General features: G+C 51.6%; 1 protein-coding gene across 3 annotated transcripts in view; it reads left to right on the top strand.

Annotated features, from left to right (window-relative positions):
* GRM4 (glutamate metabotropic receptor 4) overlaps positions 1–20,987 on the top strand; it is a 115,969-nt gene that overhangs the window by 8,029 nt on the left and 86,953 nt on the right. The window contains exon 2 of one of the 3 annotated variants that reach the window (XM_036238969.1): positions 2,878–3,773. In XM_036238969.1, the coding sequence (XP_036094862.1) occupies positions 3,255–3,773 (519 nt within the window). In that variant the 5' untranslated portion in view covers positions 2,878–3,254. Of the gene's footprint in view, positions 1–2,877; positions 3,774–20,987 lie in introns of those variants that run through there. The other 2 variants (XM_036238973.1, XM_036238975.1) reach the window with 2 other exon arrangements.

Below are 20,987 nucleotides of genomic sequence, written 5' to 3'. Positions count from 1 at the left end.
TGCATGATCAAAGGAAGGAGGGAACCCTAGAAAGAGGCGATGGTTTGCTCAGCTCTTTGGAGAAGCTCAGAAAAGGCAGGGCTGGTAGGACTGAGGGATGGAGTGAATCCAGTCAGCCTGGAGGGAGGCCTTCTGGGTAGTCTGAACAGCTCGGGGCAGGGCCTGTGCCCTTGGGGTCTTGCTTCTAATTCTGAAAGTATTTGCCTTTCACTTCACGGAGGCCTCCTTCCTGCATGTGGCCTCTGTCCTTTGTGTGTGTGTGTGTGTGTGGTATGTATGTCTGTATGCCGAATGTGTGTCTCTATGGTATGTATGTGTGGCGTGTGTGTCTGTGTCTATGGCGTGTGTGTGGTGTGTGATGCGTGTGGGCATGCGCCTGTGTGTGCACACTGCCCTAGCCCACAGGTGCTCAGGCTTCAAGGAGAAGCCAGCATTGAGCCCTCAGGAAGGATGTGGAAGCCTGAGCAGGGCTTGACTGTCAAAAACTGCTGTGCATTGGTCTCCTGAATGCCCTGCTGCAGCCTTGGCACACGGCCTGTCACAATGCCAACAAATCCCTCTACTTGAAATTCAGGAAAACCAGGCCTGAACGCCCAGTCTGTTAGAACTGGGCAGAGCCTGAGAGACCCTCCAGGCCAGTGTGGTAGAGTGGTCAGGGGCACGGGCAGCCCGCGCAAGCTCTCTGTCCCTGGGTTCTATGTCACTCATGGAGATTCAGTGCCTCAGCCCCCTCATCTGTGTGATAAGGAAAAAAACAGCACCCAGCTCATAGGGAGGTGAGCGTTACCCGAGGAAATGTAAACAAAATACTTAGGACAGTGCCTGGCACATAGCAATATGTTGTCATTTGCTGTTATTTCTCCTCAGGACACCATTGACGTTTGGACAAGGCAGTGTTCCCTTGCGTAGGCCATCCCACCTACGTCGTCTCTGACCCCTGCCTGGATTCAGGCTAGTAGGTGACCATCATTAGGACAACTGAAAATGCCCCTGCAGGGACGTTTGGTCCCTCGATTGAATCTTACCCTAACTCACCCATTTAACAGATTTTGAAGCTGAGGACTCTCTAGGGAGCAGGACTGTGGGATCTGTTTAAGGCTTTTCCAGTTTCTTTTTCTTAATTACTTGGTATTGTTGTCAACAACTGGTTCTGCACATCCTCTCAGTCCCCGTAGCCGCCTCAGAAAGGGCTCTGACAAACTCACTCACATGGAGGTGTGAGTGATGGTCACAGTTCAGTATGGGTGTTGCCTCCCCTGCTCTGTGTTTTAACAGCTCTTACACCTCCCCAAAGCACTGACCGACTCCTAGTCCTCAGTCACTGGATCCTGGCTTCGAGGGTGAGGGTGGTGTAAGAAAGCTTTTCTGCAGGCATCCCCAGGACTCCCCGAGTGTAACTGGTGCTGGCTTTGAGCCCTGGACCCATCCTGACTTGTATGACTTTGGGATGCTGTTGGGCTACTGGTTCACCTGCAGAATGGGGCTAAGGAGAATTAACAGTGTATTCTTGGCCTCTGAGGAGCTAATGGGGAAGGGAGCGTTTTGATGAGCGGGTGAGATATGAAGCAAAGTTCCAGAAGGTGCTGGCCAGAGAAGCCCTGAGACTGAACTCTGAGGTGCTAATGCCTCTCCTCCCCTCCCCTTTCTCCAGAACTGGAGCAGTCAGGGCCTCTGTGCAGGGAATTACAGGTGGAGGATGGGCAGGCTTGGCCTTGATGGAGGGACAACATCTCCAGGGAAACCTCTCGATCTAAACATAGCCCTTCTTCCAAATGCTTAGGGAAACTGAGGCACAGAATGGGCAGGTGGCTTGCCGGTCGTCATTTGATAAACCCATGAGGAAGGGGTCCTGGGGTTGGCCCTCCAGCCTTCTCTCTGTGGCCTCCTAGACTGAGGGGAGGGAGGTTGCTGGCTTTGAGCAGGGAAGCTGGGGTGAGGGAAGGAGCCCCAGGGGAAATTAGCCCAAATTAGCAGTGAGAATGAGGAAGAGCTGGTGTTCTCTCCTCACTTGCAGATAAATATTTAACCACAATAACAATAATAATGACAAGATCCTAATAGTATGCAGTAGCTCAGGCTGTAACCCGAGCCCCACTCTCAGAGGGAGAAAGTGGGGGAGAAAGAAGGAGCAATGGAGAAGTTGAGAGATAAAGGTAGGCAGAAAGAGGGAGGGAGACCAAGCAAATGAGGAGAAGGAGGCTAGCGTCTCATTCAGGAGCCCCAGGATTTGCCCTCTGCCTGGGGTTTCTGTGCAGCTGGGTTCAGGAGAAGAATCCCGGAGCCTCCGGATAGCCCCAGCTTCTTTCCAGCTTTCAGAGAGAGCAGCTCCCAGTCTGATTTCTTCTCCAGGGGCCCTTGTTGGCCTTATCTCTGAATTCCCAAGGAGCCTAAGTGTCTCTGGTTCCAGAGCTGGGAGTCTGAGTTCTAGGTAGTGTTCTGCTGGTCACTACCTGTGTGACTTGAGCAAAATGCTCTCCTGCTCTGGGCCTCAGTTTCCTCATCTCTAAAATGGGGTTGGACCCAGTGGAACTGGTTTCTTGCTTCTCTTTCTTGTGGATGAATGTTGAGGAAGGCTCCTCTTCTTCCCAAGCCAGTTCTAGGCTGTTCCCTGGGGAGCGTGCTCTCTGATGCCCCGGCGTCTGATGGCAGTGGGTACAGGCCTTAAGAAAAGTTCAAACATGACCTAATTTTTGCCTTAAGTTCTCCCATTTGGACCAAAGCTGAGTAGCATCCAGGAGGAAACCAAGTTCAGATTTGTGGAGTTTTTGGCAATAACCTCCAGGATCTCCTCTCAGGCTTCCCATGAGAGATCAGAATAGCTAATGCCTTCTTTGGGCTTCGGTTTGATTCTTTCTCTTTCTCTCTCTTCCTTCTAAGGTTGGTAGGAGAACATTGGAGCTGTTTTCTCCTCGACTCTAAGATTCGCCACGCTAGGAGCAACGCTCCCCTTTTCACAGTCATCCACCAAGAGCGAGCCCGCAGGACATGGGAGCCAAGACCAGAGCTTTGCTGCACTGAGGCCATTCCCTGCCATCTGTGGGCACGGCCCGTGCCGGCAACTGAGCATTGCCCAAGTGGTGAGGAGCACCAGCATGGTTCACCCCATTGGCAGCCCTCAGCCACCCTGTTGCTGAAGCTACCTTGGAGAGACTTGTGGGGGCTGTTCTGCCCATGGTCACCCAGGCTGCGGGGTCAGGGGGTGGCTAAGGCTAAGAGTGGGGCCTGCTGTTCATGGATCTCTAGGGATTTCTGAGATGCCTGGGACGAGAGGCTGGGGCTGGTGGTGGGCCCGGCTGCCCTTTTGCCTGCTCCTCAGCCTTTATGGCTCCTGGGTGCCTTCCTCCCTGGGGAAGCCAAAGGGCCACCCCCACATGAATTCCATCCGCATAGATGGGGACATCACACTGGGTGGCCTGTTCCCAGTGCATGGCCGGGGCTCAGAGGGCAAGGCCTGTGGAGAACTTAAGAAGGAAAAGGGCATCCACCGGCTGGAGGCCATGCTCTTTGCTCTGGATCGCATCAACAATGACCCGGACCTGCTGCCCAACATCACGCTGGGCGCCCGCATTCTGGACACCTGCTCGAGGGACACCCATGCCCTCGAGCAGTCGCTGACCTTTGTGCAGGCGCTCATCGAGAAGGATGGCACAGAGGTCCGCTGTGGCAGTGGCGGCCCACCCATCATTACCAAACCCGAACGTGTGGTGGGTGTCATCGGTGCTTCAGGGAGCTCAGTCTCCATCATGGTGGCCAACATCCTTCGTCTCTTCAAGGTTAGTGCCTGCTGGTTGGCCCCAGAGATGTTCTTCCGCAAACAGGGTGCCAGGCCTCACCTCACCAGCTGCTGGGAGTTTTTTTCTGGGATATTTTTTCCCCCTGGGATCGGTATCTGAGAATTTGGGGGCAGTCCGATCTGTGGTCAGAGCTTAAGCCCAGGAGAATGAAGGTGTCCCAAGAGACGCAGCTTTGTGGTGCTGACCGTGGTGCTGAAACAGCACCTGGCCGCGGGCAGCTATTTGATCATCTCTGCTCTGCAGGGAATTCTGAACCAAGAATGGAAAAGGAAGTGCTCGTGAATAACAGAAAGAGGAGGAGATAGGCAGCTAAATATATAAAAAGACAGACAGATAGAAAGGTAAACAGAGTAAAAGATAGTCAGATAGAATGGAAATGTGAACATTGGAGCTTGCCAGGTAGAAAGGGTTTTGTTTTGACATTGTTTTCAGAAAATTGCAATTCCCCAGAAAAATATGTTTTTCTTCTGGGTCGTTGAGAAAGCCCCGCTTGGCCTTCCCGCTCCGCCCCAAGATTATGGTTAGAAAATGTGTCCTGATTTTTTATATGGGGCGTTGGGCCACTGAGTCCACAGAGAATGTAGATGAGGATGGAAAAAGGCCTGGAGCAAGCAGGTGGTCCCTGTTTCTGGTGCCCTTGGCCATGAACCAAGCTTCCTTCACTCATTTCCTTCCTTCTGCCCTTTCTCCTCGCACACCTTTCTCCTTTTCCTTCTGGAATCCCTCCCTGCCCCCTCCTTGCCGCCTCCCTTCCTCTCTTCCTGGGGCAGGAGCTGCTGATTTGCAATTCAATTGGAGCTGAGTGCTTCGCTAAGCTGCTAAAACAACTGAAAGCTACCGGGTAGAGAGAAAAACATTACAAGCATTTTACCAATAATTATGTGCCTGCTCCTATCTCGGAGACTTCTTGTTTGTTCCATGTGTTTCTGTGTGTGTGTGCATATGTGTGTACACATGTGTGTTTGTGTGTGTACATGTGCATGTTTGTGTGTGTGCAAGAGAGTGACAGGTGGGGAGAGGGGGAGAGGAAAGGAGATAGACAAAGAGAGGGAGAGGGGGTGGGGGAGAGGGAGACTGAGACCAGGGTGAGGAGAAAGGGACGCAAGGAGGAAGCCGCTGGGTCCCTCCTTAACTCGGGTGTCATATTCTTGCCTCTGGATATGGCCCCTTCTCTCCTCAGATTTTCTAGAGTTAGGGAGTGTACTGAGAAAGGATGTTTGGCCCCCATGTGTGAAGTGCTGAGGTTAGAGCCCTCTACCCTGGACCCTTTCTGGTACTCATTTGTCAATCTCATCATGCATCAGTACTTGGGGGTGTTTGTGGGAGCTGAGGTAGAAATGGCAGTGTGGGGTGTATAAGGTCCCTGTGTTGGGGATGAGGGCAGTTTGGAAAGAAAGGAGGCTAGAATTGTCCTGTCACTGTGTGGAATGGGGTTGGAACTTTGCTGTAGGCTGGTCTGGGTCATGTGGTCCTTTCCTTTGTGCCTTCTTGGAGAGTTGGCTTCACTTGAGGATCTAGATGAAAACATTGTTTTAATTTTAAAACAAATGGATGCATTATGAAGAATGAAAATGAAGATGAAGTAGGTGACCTGAAGGAGACTTTGCCCTTGCAGGGACAATTCAAACAGTCCCTGGGGAGCTTCGTTGCTCTCTGCCATTCCTTAGTGGGATGGTTGGAGAACCGGTAGCCTGACCCAGTCCTTCACCTGCCTAATTTTGCTCTGAGGCCTGGAGACCCAGAGAGGGTGGGAGTAAGGTTCAGCTATTCAGTCCAGGGCCTACTGATGGCTTGGGCTAGCTGAGTCATCACTTCAGCCTACCCTGGGAGGTGAGGTGACCTGGGCCATCCAGCAGGGGGGACAAGCCTGGGACTCCTTGTCAGCCTACCTGGGTGGGGCACAGACCCCCAGCCTCTGAGAAGGCCAGAGCATGTGCGAGGCTGCTGCAGCTTCCTTATCTGAGTTTTTAAATAAACTTGTGACTCTGATTATTTTAGAAAGACGTAAAACATCCTTTTTGGGCTCTTGGGGCTATGACATTGGTGAGAGTCCCTCCCAACCATCTCTCAGAGGGGAGCCAGTGCCCACTTGATAGGGTGATGGAAAAGATATCAAAAGGAGCTCAGAGGAGTCACTTGACACTGACAGACGCTCTGAGAAAGGTCACTGTCAGCCTTAGGCCTTAAAGTGTGTTCTTGGAAACATGGATATTTTGGGATGAGCTGACTAGTGTCCCACATGGGGTGGGCTGTGACTTCTATGCTGCTTCTAGGTTGGCAAAGGTCTTAGGTGGGGTGAGGGGGCCTGGGGCCAAAGTGCCACACCAGCCTTGGGGCTCACAGGTGTGCCTTTTCCTCTGCTCATCTTGTCATATCTTGCTGTGGTCTCAGTTTGTGCCTCCTCAGATTACAGAGATATGAGTGGGTTTTGGGGGATCAGGGGTACCCCGGGCTGCACCGAGAGCATGACAGGGCTGGGAGTTGGAGGCATGCGGAAGAGAGAAGGAATGGGGGACAGAGGGGCATGTTGGGAAAGGAAAGGGAGTGGGAGAGAGATGGAGAGAGAGCCAGAGGGAGACCGACAGCTGTGGTCTGCATTCCCTGGGTCCCTTTTAACAGCGTTAATGTTCCAGGCTGGCGACAAGAGAGCTCCTCAATAATTAAACTGGTAGACACGAGAGGCTGGGCGAGAAACTTAAAAGCCATTTACAGAGGCAGAAAGGTGGAACTTTGGGGAGGGAGGTCAGGAGCAGGAGCCTCGGGCAGGAAAGGATGAAGGAGGGGCACTTTGGGGGCCCTGGAGAACTGCCCTGTCAGGTGTCTGTTTCAAAGGGCACCACAGCAGCTTTAGCCCCACTCCTGCTCCTGCCAAGGCCATTAGAAGGGCCTGCTGGGAACTTCCACCAGAGGCAGCGATTATAGCTCTCCTTCCTCAGAGAGGTGGATTTCCTGTGCACAGCTCAGAGAGGAGCTGCAGGTTTAGGAGCACTAGGGGTGATTTCCTGCCTAGAGAATGATAATGGGGTACAGTCAGGATAAGGTTGTGAACAGAACTTAACTGTCAGAGCGGGAAGGGGCCCCTATCCTATGGGTGTGGAAACTGAGCCCCCGATTAGGTGACAGAGCAAGGCTGAAATCAGGTCCCCAGCCCCCAGACCTGACTCCTTCCAGGCTGCCTGCCCAGATAAACTGGGTTGGAAGTGAGTCTCAAACCCAGGCCTTCACTGGGGATCAGGAGCCCTAACTCTGGGAAGTCATGGTTCTGACAGCTTATCTCCCTTCCCTGCTCCCACCCTGCTCCGTCGTCCTCATTTTGGCTCCATTCTCCTAGGTCAGGGAATATCGATGGAGGTAAAGAGTACCTTTTGGAAGAGACCCCAAACCCACAGGATGTGGCCTGTACAATGCCATGTTATGGGGACAGCCCGGGTTCTAGAGCTAGTCAGCCCTGGGTTTTAATATCTGCTCCGCCAGAGTTACCTCGCCTTATCCACCATATCCATGCACAGTGTCAGTCCTTTACACCACAGTGTGAGTGAGCCTATAAGCTCTTTTCCTGAGAACAGCCATTGTTGTGGAAGGAGAAAGAACATACCCTGGAAGGAAGCACTTTTTAAGTCCCGGACCCGTAATAGTGTAGAAGGATCCAGAAATCATTTCATTGAGTCCCTCATTTGTTTTGCAGTGGAGAAAAAAACTGAGGCTCAAAGAAGGGGAGATCGTACAGTGTGGCAGTTAAGAATTTGGATGCTGGAGCCAGAGAGCCGTTGCCACATTGGCAAATTGTTTAGCCTGTTTGTGCCTCAGTTTCCTCATTTGTAAAACGAGGATGATAATGATCTCATAGGCCAGGTGTGGGAATTAAGAGTTAATGTTCACAAAAGGCCTAGCACCGTGCCTGGCACACAGTCAGCCCACAGGAAATGTCATTGCACAGCTTGTAGCTGGGCCTGAAGTCAGCGTGAGAGACTCGTTGATGCGGAAGAGGCTGGAGCGGGTGGGCAGTGACAGACGGTGACCTTTGAGGCTGATTCTGGAGAGGCCCCACCATCTGCTGGGCCTCTTGTGTCTTCCTGCAGAGTATTGAGACTGAGTAGCCAACTTAACCTTTGAATAATGAGAGTTTTCTTCCTGTCACAACAGTGGGACATTGGAATAAGGAGTGGGATAGAGTGGAGGGAGGGCAGGAAAGGGTGGACAGGAGGGAGAATGGAGGGCATGCTAGCCAATGGGTAGGTAGGCAGGTGCCTCAGCTTTTCAAGAGAGGCCAGCCAGGGATGCCGGTGATGGGTGTTAGCCTGTGCACCACACCCATCCTGGCTGTGTGAGTTCTCTTGTCCCACGTGGGGCTGTAAGTGCTGTAAAGGTGTACCATGTACCATTGTAGGATGTTATTAGAGATTCGTCCCAAGAGGGCTTGCTCAATAAATATTCAGGGGTGGATGAGGGACCCTCCTGGTCAGGTGCCTGAGGTAGAATAATTATATTACATAGCACATATCTCGTGCCAGGATCTGCTTTGATCATCACAGCAAACCCCAGAGGTAGGTATACAATTATTATTCCCATTTTATGTGTGGAGAACTGAGGCACAGAGAAGCTAAGCAACTTGCCCAAGGTCACAGAGCTAGTAAGTAGTGGAGCCAGGATATGAACCCAGGCTCTTTGGTCCTGAATCTACCTTTTTCACTACTCTGCTCTCCTATCTCTTGGCCATCAGATAGATAAGCTTGGGTTTGAGATCTTGCCTAATATTTACTGTGTGGCGTTTCTTTTTCTTTTTTTTTTTTTTATGCCTACAGCACCTGGTCTTCCTAGGTGGTCTCCCATCCAAGTGCTAACCAGGCCTGACCCTTCCAATATCTGATGAGATCAGGCATGTTCAGGGTGGCATGGCCGTACTGTGTGGCCTTTCTAAGCAACAGTTTACTCATCCATAAAATGGGTGGGATTACATTCATTTGGCAGAAGTGATAACGTTCACAAAGCTTAGTAGGTGCTTAGGGGATGCCGATGTTACCAGAACAGGTGTGATCGACATTCGAGCGTTGCGGGGTGCTGGGCAAATGAGGGATGGGAAGGTGTGGAAGAGATGTCAGAAGTGGGTCTCACTGAGCGTGACTGTCAGGGGCTGTTCTGACAATGTGAGGACCATGCAGCCCTCCCTCTGCTTTTACAGTGTCTCTCTTTCCTCTAAGCTCAGGTGTCCCTTTGCAGCAGGAGTCTGGGAAGTGGACATCAAGACCCTGGGTCAGAGAGAGGAGAGGAAGGTGGGAGGAGGGGAAATGTGGCACTTGGGGGCAGCCGCAGGCAATGCTGGGGCCCTCTCACGATTCCCTGTCCCGTGGATGGGGCCACTGGGGTAGAACTGACATCGCTCCAGTGGTTCTCAAGAGTGGGGCTGATCACGACCACCTGGGGATCATCTGACTCTCGGCCTTCCAGCGGGAGAAGAGACCTGGGGGCTAGGTCTGTATTTGGACACTTGCTGGGAAGCTCAGCTGGTGCTGGACCAGATGCCCTGAGTCCTCTTTGCCGTTCTGGTATTCCGTCCCACCTGGCTTCTCCAGGGAGTGCCCCCACCCACCTTGCAGCTCGCTCAAGCCCATTTCCTCTGAGGTAGGTGCCCCATGGGTGGGCAGAACCTCTCTGAATATGAGAGGTATGGGAGTGGAAGTGAGTGCTTCAGCTCTGGTGACAGCAAACAGGCTCATTATTGTGGAATCAAAAGAAGGGTGTAGAGACCTTTGGGGGCCCCTGGGGAGAATTCCGGGGGCCTGGTGGGCTCTTAGAGACCAGGTTGGAGCTGGGTGAGGTGTGTGACATTGTGGAGGGGCTGAGGTGGGACTGAGCCTGGGGAGGCTGGCTTCTGGTTCTCCCTCTCTCATCTGGACCTTGGTTTGCCCATCTGTAAAAATCCACTCACTCACTCACCCAATCTGAACTGAACATCCCTGAGCCTTGCTCTGCTAGAGTAGTGGTTCTCTATCTGGCTGCACATCGGAATCATCTGGGGAAGTTTTAAAAATCCTGGTACCCGAGCCCCACCCCAGGAATTCAGATTTATTTGGTTTGAGATGGGGCCTGGGCTTCCCAGGTGATACCCACGTGCAAACCAGGTGGAGAAGCACTGCTCTAAGCAACTTTGTAAAGCTAGAAACAAAACGGATGGAGGCCTTTCCCTGGTGGGCTTCCATGTTTGAAGGAGAAAGCAAGCAATGAACAGGTAAAACATATAAACATATAATGTCAAGGGGGAGAAGTTTCTTGCCAAACAGAGCAGGAAAGTGGCTAGAGAGCCATGGGGAGCAGAGGTGTCAATTTAGACGAGATGGTTAGCGGTGGACTTTTAGAAGAGGTGATGTCTGTACGCGCACCTGAATAGAGTGAAGTGGGCTGCCCTGTGGATATCTGGAGGAAGTTTTCCAGACAGAAGGAACAGCAAGTGCAAAGGCCCTGGGGCAGGACTGTACTCGGTTGTTGACTTGACCCAGGAGCTCAAGGGGGAGGGCTCAGATAACCCTGGGAACAGGCAGAGGAGGATCAAGGGGGCCCCAAACCTACATCCTGCTCCTAACTACAAAGGATGTCAAGGGAGGAGGGTCACCAGGGTTCTGGTGACCTCGGGCAAGTAACTGATCCTCTCAGAGCTTCAGTTTCCTCACCTGTAAAATAGGCAAGTGGACAATGGACAGTTCTTGTGATGCCACAGAGGTGATGGGGAGGAGATATAAGGGCGGAGACTGTGAGAGGCATGTTCTTTCCCTTGAAACCCATTCTTCTGGCCTCCTCCCACCCAGGTTTCCCATGCCTCTTCCAGCTCTTCCTCCTTTGTTTCCCTGCTGAGGATGAAAAGAGGGGTGCTGGAGACCTGAGTGAGGCAGGACCAGAAAGGTGGGGAGCCCTGAGGGCAGTAACATGCAGTGTTTAGAGAGCGGGGCCTGGAACCAGATGGCTTTGGTTCATTCCCATGCTCTGCCATTGTGTTACCTGGGAGGCACCTCTCTGTGCCTTAAATTTTTCATCTGTAAAATGGAAACACTTGTAGCACACGCCTTGTAGGGTGTTGTGAGGATTAAATGAGGAATGCATAGAAAGTGCCCGGGGCAGTGCCAGGCACGATGAGTGTGGGTATCTGCCGAGTGCCTGCTCATGGTGGGCCGCCCAGGGCACTGGCTGTGGAGGTGGCCATGCAGGAGGTAGCTCAGGTCTCAGTCCCAGGTCACTTGGTCTCTCTGGACCTTGCTCATCTTATCAGTAAGATGGGCAGAATCCCATGTGCCTTTCAGGTGTGGAAGTAGAATGATATTGTGGGGAGCTGGCGGTGAGTAGGGCTCAGTGCTGTTAGTCCTCACCTCCTGCCACCAGAATATCCGAGGGGTAGGGGTGCGGTCTGAGCCATGCAGGTGGGGAGCCATGCAATGTGGAGGGCAGGGCGCTGGTGAGTCATCCCTGAGTCCCCCTGAGTGATGGTCCTGGGGTTCTCCTGACCCTCACACTGTTAGGTGTGTGTGTGGGGGTGGGCGTGATCTTCTGCCCACTTTGGGGAGGGCTGTAGGACCTGCTTTCTGGGCCTGGCTTTGCTGTCAACTCTCTGTGTGACCCTGGCTGGGTCAGCTGTCCTCTTTGTCAAATGAGGGCATTGGGTTCAATATGCTCTGACCCCAGTTCTCTACCTAGTAGCCTTTCCTGCAGAAGGAGCCCCTGAGCTTACTCTCCAGTGTCAGGCTGGCCATGATATTGCCACAGCTACCAGTGGCCTTTCCAGTCACCTCTATGTTGCACATTCCTTGAGCATGTGCCATGCTTTCCAAAACCTGCCTCTGTGCCTGTACCTGGGCCATGCCCCGCTCCTGGGATGCCTTTCTCGATGTCTGATGGGCAGAGTCAGACTCCTCTTTCAACCCTGACTCAAAATTCAGGACTTCCCTGCCCTCCAAAGGCTGAGATGATCCTAGGATAGGTAGAGGTCTCTCATGTGGCACTCTGGGGTCTCCAATGTCCATGATCATGTTTAGGGCAGGATCGGGCTTGACCTCTCGTCATCTCCCCGTCATCAGTTCCTGGCCCAAGGACTGACAGACAGACAACAGGGAGCCTGAGGGAGCTATGCCAGCAGCAGGGGCGGGCTCACAGCATCTGAAGGGTTAAGCTTACCTGCCTCCCCTGCCCATCCCTGAATGAACTGTGTGCTTTTCAGTTTCCTCCCAATTTATTAAACTAGCATTTTTATGACCCAGACATGTTGGAAATGAAAAGAAGGCAAGTTCTACTTTATATTTCAATTGACCTTTATGCCTGCCACTCGCCTGGGGGCCCGGGCTAGACGAGGGGAGGAGAGGCAGGCTTGGCCTCGCTTCTCTGCTTCTTGTTCTTGGGTCTGGGACTGCCACAGAGAGCCATGGCCTGAAGCTATGAGGTGGGGAAGGGAGCAGGGACTCTTAGTCTGATGGCCTCTTTCTCTGAACGTGCCCCAGCCACCTGCCTCATTCTGTCTCTGTGGCTATCTCTGTTTTCCTCTCACATCCTTTCCCATCTCTCTTCCTCCTGGTCCCTTTCAGACTCTCTCCGCTCTGTCTGGGCCTCTCTGTGGTTGACGTGGGGCAGCCTCATGGCTAAGGCCAGGAGGTTGGAGCCACTGATAAGCCCGTCTGCTCCTGGCTGGTGTCCCAGCCTTGTACCCCACTCTGGCCACCCACCTGCCTCATACCTGATTATGGCTGTGGACATTATAGTACTGAGCACTGCTTGCGGGGCACCAAGCCCACTCAGGCCCCTTCCCCTGACTCAGGGTAACCCCTACATAGGCCTAGAAATTTCTCCTTGAAAGTACGACCTCACTGTGGGCAAGCCTTGCCGCTGCTCCGGGCTCTGCTTTGACTGCCTGGGGATGACAAGGGCTGGCTCTGCAGACTTCTCAGGGCTGTGGGGGACCAGACCTGTCACAGGAGGCACACGCCTGCTTCAGAAAGGGACAATCCCAGCTCTGCCACCTACTGATTCTGTGACCTTGGTCACGTATCCTCTCTGATCCTAGTTTGCAGATCTGTAAAATGGGTAGATGGGTAGGGTGGTTGTTAGTATTAAATGCAACAAAGTAAAGTGACCAGCACAAGGCCTAGTGCGTAGTAGGTACTCAAGAAATAGTAGCTGTTGAGGCATGCTCGTGCGTGAGGAGGGGGCTGGACTCTTCTCCTTGTTTTGCTTCTTTAATTCCCTCACTTGTGGACCTGAGTCCTCCCCAGACCTCAGTTTCTCCCTGCCTCATGGAGAGGTACCCCAGGATGACCCGGGAGATGTGAAGCTCTGTTCGTTCCAGCCCTGCCCCTGGCCCAGTGCAGGTGCAGTAGGGTAGAACTAGGCCTTGTGGATGCTGGAGGTCCCTGCCTGCCCCCCAGCTGTCCCTAGGGGATGAGGGGGAGTTTAAAACTCATCACAGCTGAAATATCCTGAAGGGAGGGAGCCTGCTGAGCACCCCCGCCGACCCTGTGCAAGAGCAGAGCAGAGCAGGGCCCTAATGGTTCTCTGGTGTTAGTGCTGCAGAGTAAAGAGAGGCAGCTCTTGCCTCATTTGCCATCCCCCAAGGCTGTGGCTTAGTAGAAAAGACAGGAGCATTAACCTCTGTCAGGGCCACGGGCAAGGGGTGTCGGGCTTCCTTCCCTCATGCCCAGAGCTGCTTCTTCCTTCCACGCTCTGATTCTGGAAGCCGCTAGGGAATCTGGTGTGGCCCCTGCCTCAGAGCAGGAAGAGGGCAAAGCTTGGCCCTTAGGTGGGAGACCCCCCTCTGGGACATATTGGAGGTTGAGGACTGGTCGGGTGTGTGAGGGGGCGTGCAGGAAGTGGGGTGCACACAGCTTTCCCAAATGAGCCTTTTATTTTATTAAAGATGAGTGGCATCTTCAATGTGGGTCTGACAGGAAGGGGTTTCTCTCATGCAGCATATCGATTTTAATAACAAGCTATTTAAAGCTTATGAAAAATTATAAAGAATAATATAAACTGTCCTGTCCTCACCACTAGGGTTGGTCAAATATTGACGTTTTGCCCTAATTTTGCGTGAAAATTATTTTAAGAAAGAAAATATTGCAAATTGGAGGCCCTCGCATGAGCCTCTTCATCTACTCTTTTTAATTCCCTCAGAGGCAGCCGTGCCCTGTCCTTATGGGTGTTTTTGATTGAATTCCTATACACTTTAAATTATATGTCTATCTCCACAAATAATACTTAGCTATGCACGTTTTAAGCTTGATAAAAGAGGGATCATCTCGTGTGTGCTCTGTAACTTGCTCCGTGTCACTCTGCCATGCGATTGGCTTCGTTCTTTTCCTTTGCCCCGTGGCAGTTCGCCTGCCACTGCAGCAGTGCCCTGTGCGTTTCTGAGCTCATTCTGTCGCGGTCACCTAGACGAATTTCCCGTCACCTAGACGAATTTCCCGTTGATCTCTCTGGTTTTACCAACGGTGCTGCACGACCACGCTTGCCAGTGCCTCCTTGTGCTCTTGGGAGAGTTTCTTGCGGGGCACACCTAGGAGTGGGATTGCAGAGTCGAGCAGGAAATAAACTTCCAGAACTTTGCCAGAGGCTGTCATATTGCTCAGCACTGGTTTACACATCCGTCTCCCCCAGTGGAACCCCTGGAGGCTTGTTAAAGCAGGTTTTCTAGGGGGGCCTGGGCCTAAGCCAGCCCTGCTAGGGAGGCTCTCAGGGTGAGGAGTCTTGTTTCACCAGGTTCCCCAGTGCTTCTTGGAGCTGCATTTGGAGGTTCCCCTCCCTGCCCTGCCGCGTACTCACTATGTGGCTTTGGGTGAGTTGTTAGAGCTCTCTGAGCTAGGGTGTCTTCCTCTGTAAAGTGGGGATGATGATAATGATGAGGCTTTAGTCAGGGCTTGCCTTTACTTCCCCTCTGGTGCAGCTTGGTGCTTTTGGGGCCTGTTGTGTGCTCAGAGTAGCTGCAGCCTGGCTGGGTTCTAGCGTCATTTAGAGGAGGGATATGCTCAGATTCACTGTTTTACCCAACAAACATAACAGACCGGTGCTTTGCGCTGGCTGTGCCATGCTTTAGAAGCACGGAGTATGGGCCAAGGATCTCACCGTTGGTTTGGGAGCTGAATGGGCAGTAATTTCATGCCAGTGAGATGAGTGCTGTAACGGAGTGGATGAGATGCCCCAGGAGTGCAGCAGAGGGGCCTCTGAATCAGACTGGGGGGTGGGGGTGAAGGGAAAGATTCCTACAGAAGGACAACTATTTGAGACTCAATGGCCAGTACACGCAATTAACTAGGCCTGCGGGGGAGGGCATCCAGGAGGAGGGGATGGCGAGTGCAAAGGCCTGGCCGGGAGAGAGAGACAGAGAGACAGAGAGACAGAGGGGAGGGGCATACACAGGGGCTCAAGAGCCTGGTGTGCTTTTTGGGTGCGTCAGTTGCTCTGGGGCTGCTGGGGCTCCAGGTGACCTGGCAGGAGCTGTGACCTGACACAGGGGTCCTCCTCCCCCACGGTGATTGCTCCTGACTGCTTGGCCTCAGGTTGCAGCTGAAGGGGTTTATGGGAAGCTGAAGTGTGAGGAAATGTTAAGAGCCTTATAAGTACAGTACTTTGATTATTTTAAATTGCTTAAGTGGTTTCTAAGATGGTCCTAAGTATCCCAGTGACACAGACACAAAATCAATTAGGAAAGTACAACAAACCCAACCAGATGAAAGTCACCCCCTTGCTTGCTCGTCTTCCCCCAACACCTGCATGGTCAGCCTGGATCCAGGGCCCCTCCTCTCACTTCTCAACACCAGGCCAGGGAGCTCCCACTCCCTGTGCTGGGCCCTCCTGGCCTTGAGTCTTGGGGATTGGTGGGGAGAGAGAGGGTGCGTGGGGTCACCTGAGAGGGCCTCCTTTAAAGATGCTTCTTTCTCCTTCTTTCTCCTGAATGGGCCTTTTATCCAGTGGCCTCAGGGGACTTGGAGACCGCCAGGCAGGGCTTTCCTTTCAATTACAGCATAGCATTCTCGTTTGAATGCGTTTGAATGCGTTTGAATGCGTAATACATTCCCCAGGGTGTTCAAAGGAACCAAAGGAGGTGCCCCCGCCTGTCCCCAGCGGTAGCCGTGCTCTCTGTGTGCCCTCCCTGTGCCCTCCCTGCTTTCCTTTCCAAGGAGCTCTCAGGCCTGGCCAGGGGCTGCCTGTGTGTCGCACACTTGGGAACACTGTTCGTCTAGTGTATCGGGGCAATGTGTGCACAGCCATGTTCTCTCCTGCCTTTTTCACATGTCTGCAGCACCTGCTCGGTGACCTCACAGTGTCCTTGGGGATTGCTCTCTGTCAGTGAGGAAGGCCTTTGTATGGCCACAGAGCACTCCCTGCTAATAGCCTCCTCATAAGGGACATTTAAGTGGTTCCAGGTCTTGTGCTTTTACAAACAGCCGAGGCGGGTGACTGTGCATTGGCTACGTTGCATGTCTCCGTAGGGTCAATTCCAACATAGTGCTGGGTCAAAGGACAAGTGTGTTTGTAATTCCTTGTCCTCCTGCCATTGAGGGCTGGACTCAGCAGTGCCCTGTGGCTGGGCCTCCACCTGCACTGGCAGCTGGGCAGGCCCAGTAGCAATCCTGATCTGGTCTCCACGCAGCCTCGTGTAGGGGCTGAGCTGGACCCAGGGCCCCGGTTCTCAGCTTGGGAGTTGCTCCGGGGAGTGAGTGAGCCCCCCTTCACTGTGAGTCTGTGCAGGGTGGGGTGGGGGCCAGAACAGCCCCAGGCCTCTGGGTAGATCCTGCAGGAGCAGGAGGCTCTCCCTGGGTCCAGGAGGCCCTGAGGAGCTGGGGCCTGCATCCCATGCATGCCCCCAGGAAGGTGCTGAGCTGGTGTAGTGGGGGCCCATCACAGGCCAGGCTCTGCTGTTTGTCTGCCTATCCCCCCTAAGATCCCCACCCCAGTCCCCATCATTCTTGTGTAACTAATCCCAGTAAAACCACGTTCATAGCCATACACTGCTGTCCTGTGGCGTCCACAGCTGCCTTGAGTGTCCATTTCACAGATGAGATTCTGAGAAGTGTGACTCATTGGGTCTTGCATTTGCCCAGGGCTGGTGTTGCGCTGGTTCTTTGCTTCCTTCAGTTTCTCAAGGAGCATTTTTGTTTCAGGCCAACATGTTACGCTCATTCCCCCTTCCAAGGCTTAGCTCAAGCACACTTGGGACTTGGGCAAAATCATTTATACTATCTGCTCCTCAGTTTTCCCATCTGCACAATGCATCCAGACCAAATTTTACTGGATACTTTTTGAGGGTAGTGAGGAAGGACCTTTCCCACTTCTTCCTAGAGGGACTTAAAATTCTTCTTTTTGGGGGGAAGGTTGACACTATACTTTTTGTTTTCCATGTAAACATGGTCTTAAGTGTCAGGGAATCTATTGCCTTATTCTTTCTACCTGAAGGTACGCAGTGAGATGAGAGAGAGAAAAGTTCCCGGAGCACACTGTACATAGTTATCATATTAATTTTATATAATTCACCAAAGTCCCTTTGAAAAAGACATGGCTCCCCTTGTTGAAATTCCACCCATTCTTCCCCATTCTTGCAGTCCAACTTCAACCTTCTCCTCTGGGACCCTCCCCACCTGTATCACCGCTCACCTGCCTCTGACTCCAAATCCTCATAGTCAGTGCTGGCCAATGAGCTTTTACCTCTTCCAGTCTTCCCTGAGAGAGAGAGAGAGAGACACACACACACACACACACACACACACACACACACACACACTGAGAAACCCTGAGGTTAGGGACTATGTCATTTATTTCTTTTATGGGTCCCCACAGAATTCAGAAGGATGAGTCAAAAATTTTTTTGACAGAGAGGTATCAATGTGAACCCCCCCCTCATTTTCTAAAAGAAATCAGGCACAGAGAATACTGAAAATTAGGCAGCAGGTACCTGATTTAACATTGGATATTTCCTTATTTCATGAGAGATCGAGTGAATAGGTTTTGTTTCAGTTTGCACAGTCGTATTTATTTGACAGTATTTACTGAGGATCTATTATAGGCCACAGATTTTGCTATTAAATGAGGAAGTGGCTTTTTCTTTAGCTTTTATTTGGTTTTCAGTTCAATTAAAAATATGTATATTGTATATACGGCTTGGGGTCCAGTTTATAAATAATGGTCCATGGTTTTAGGACTTTTGGGTGCTTGCTGTGGGCAGCTTCGTACCATTTCTTAGCAACTGCAATAGGGCAATAGGGCCTGGTAGAGAACGGGAAAGTGGCTTCAGGGATCAATCACAATAGTTCACAATTTACAGTCTTTCACAGTCACTTCTTGATCATCTTACACAATGGTCCTTCAAAGTGGTCAGGACAGATGCCCTATTTTACAGGTGAGGAAACAGGCCCCGAGAGGTTAATATGTGGGAGGCTTCCCAGATAGTATCAGAGCTGAGCTTAGAACCAGAGTTCCAGACCCCCAGCCGAGTGCTCAGTCCCTACACACAGCTGGATGTCATGAGCAGCTCCTTTCAGTCCATTGGCTCTTTTTTTTTTTTTTTTTTTTTTTTTTGTGTGGGTGGTGTTAAAGGTAATTTGTAGGCTGGAGTCATGCTGGCCCTCACTCTGTACCGTGGAGCCAAGGGTGGTCGGCCTTGGGTCCCTATATGTGAGTGTGGCCTGTTGGCCTCGGACTCCTTCCTGTTGGAGCTGTTAGAAAAGCCAACATGTTCATTGCAGATTTGGAAGAAAATAGAAGAGTGTAAAGGGCAAATGAAAGTTGCCCATTCATCCCGGTATCCAGAGTGATCCTCTTGATATGCTTCTGCGTAATTTATGAAGTTGAGATCGTAACATCTATGTGGTTCTATAGCCAGCTTTTGTCCACCAGACTACATATGGGAGCATTTTTCAGTATTCTTAGGCTTTGAAACATTGTGTTTAATGGCTACATAAGCACCCATTGGGGGGCGCTATCATCTTTGATGTGCCAAATCTCGCTGGTGGCTGCTTCCTCAGCCGTGTCTGTACATTTCGAGTGGGCTCTCTCTCCATGAAGAGACGTGACAGTGAAGGCTGGGGTGCTGGATGTGGGAAGTAGGAGGTAGGAGGGCCCTACTTAATTGGAGCGTTTATCCTGGGAGAGACAGGTGCTCAGGTGAGCTCCCCACGAGGGGTGGGAAGGTGGACATGGCAGGTGGAGTGTGGGAGGCAGAACCAGGTGTCCATGGCGATATTGTGGGTGTGGGATGCAGGGGCCCAGGGAGATGTGCTCAGCCAAACTGCAGGCATGGGACTAGGGGACTGTGGCTTCCCTCTATCCCTGCTCGGGAGGAAAGCCCCTAAAGCCCTGGAAACTAAGCTCAGGGATTTCAATCCAGTGTGGTGACTGAGGGAGGGGGTGGGCAGGGGGCCAGGCTGTCAGGAAGGGCAGGTGACCTCACGTGTATCATTTTCTGTGGACAGGTGGGATGCGTGGTAGGAGGTGCCCAGAAGGAGGTAGAGGCCCCGGAACTCCCAGGGCAGCATTACCTTGGCAGCCTATCTTGCCCATCTTGGCTCCAGGCCTTTTCTCCAGCCCCTGCCACTTCTGCTGCAGTTCCTCCAAATCCAGTCTGCTAGCCTTGCTTCCGATGTTGCCTTCTCCCCTGAAGAATGTTCTGTCCACTGCTTTACATGAAAACAAGTGGAAGTAACTTATACACAGTAAAGTCCTCAAATTTCAGGTGCACACTTGATGAGGTTTTATAAATCCAGCTACCTGTATGAACATCAAGATATAGAACATTTTCAGTGCCCTAGACCAGCAGTCCCTAACATTTTTAACACCAGATTCTGGTGCTCCTATGAGAATCCAAAGCCTGATAATCCGAGGTGGAGCTGAGGCGGTGATGCTAGCCTTGGGGAGCGGCTGCAAATACAGACGAAGCTTCGCCCACTTACCACTCACTTCTTGCTGTGCAGCCTGGTTCCTAACAGGCCCATGAATGATACCCTCTGTGGCCTGGCGGATGGGGACCCCTACCCTAGAATTTTCCCTTGAGCTACATACACCTCAATATGCCTCCCTCCCCAAGGCTAATCAGGAGTTTGACTTCTAACAGCACAGATTAGTTTTACCTGGTTTTTAGCTTCAGATAAATAGAATCCTGTGGAAAGTCTTTAATGTCTGGCTTCTTTCACTCATCTTGTCTGTGAGATTCATCCCTGTGGTTGGGTATATTGGTAATTTGCTCTTTTTGATTGCTCTGTAATATTCTATTGTATGATTGTTTGCATAGTTCATCATTTATTTACCCATTCTGCTGCTGCTGGACATTTGGGCTGAATCCAGTGTTTGGCTATTATGAATAAAGCTACTCTGAACTTTTGTGTACATGTCTTTCAGTGGACATAAATGCTCATTTCATATAGGATTGCTGGCTCATGGGGTGTGTAAATGATTAACTTTAGGAGGCACTGCCAAACATTTCCCCAAAGGGCTTATATCTTCTCACCACTTTTTTTTCCCCCCTTTGGAAATTCCACCTGGGATTCAAGGCCCATCATGAGTGCCTCCTCTCCCATTGTCCTGATGGAGAACAATACTGGTCCCTTGGGTATTAGCTCTACAAGGCAGGGTTGTGGCTCTCTTCTTTACTGCTCTATCTCCTGGCCTATCTCTGTCTCCTGGAATATAGTAGGTACTTAATAAAACAAATGGTTGAGTTTATGTGCCTGGTACTGTTTCAGGAGTTTCACATAGGTTATATAATATAAGCCACTGGCTAGAAAGTCAACATCACTGGCCCCATTCTACAGGTGAGAAAACTGAGGCTTGTCCAGACAGCAGTAAAGGCCTGCAGCACTGCCTGCTGAAGCCTGTGCTCATTCCACAGTTCTTGGCAGCATATGTTTGGAATTTCTTGCTCTTTTTCAGCTCGCCCACTTTGATTTTATTCGGCCTCATATTCTAGTCCGGGGGTTGAATTAAATCTCATGGGTGACCTAGTTAGCTTGTGACCCAGCCAGTTCCTGAAAGATCTGTTAGCTCTTTCTTTATCCTGAGTCTGTGCCCCAGAATTAGGGATTTACAGGTTGGAGTAGGGGTGGGAAGGCCACAGAAACCCACTCATATGTAATTAAAGTCCTCTTCTGACATGTCCAACATTCATACCTCATTTTCACTTTTTTAAAGTTCTCTTTCAAAAAGAACTTGTAACAATCCCTGGAGGTCACAGCCCGG

This window comes from Rousettus aegyptiacus, unplaced genomic scaffold (genome assembly GCF_014176215.1).
Source record: "Rousettus aegyptiacus isolate mRouAeg1 unplaced genomic scaffold, mRouAeg1.p scaffold_m13_p_1, whole genome shotgun sequence".
Lineage (NCBI taxonomy): Eukaryota > Metazoa > Chordata > Mammalia > Chiroptera > Pteropodidae > Rousettus > Rousettus aegyptiacus.
Note: the sequence above shows the minus strand (reverse complement) of the source record. Positions and strands in the feature narration are given on the sequence as shown.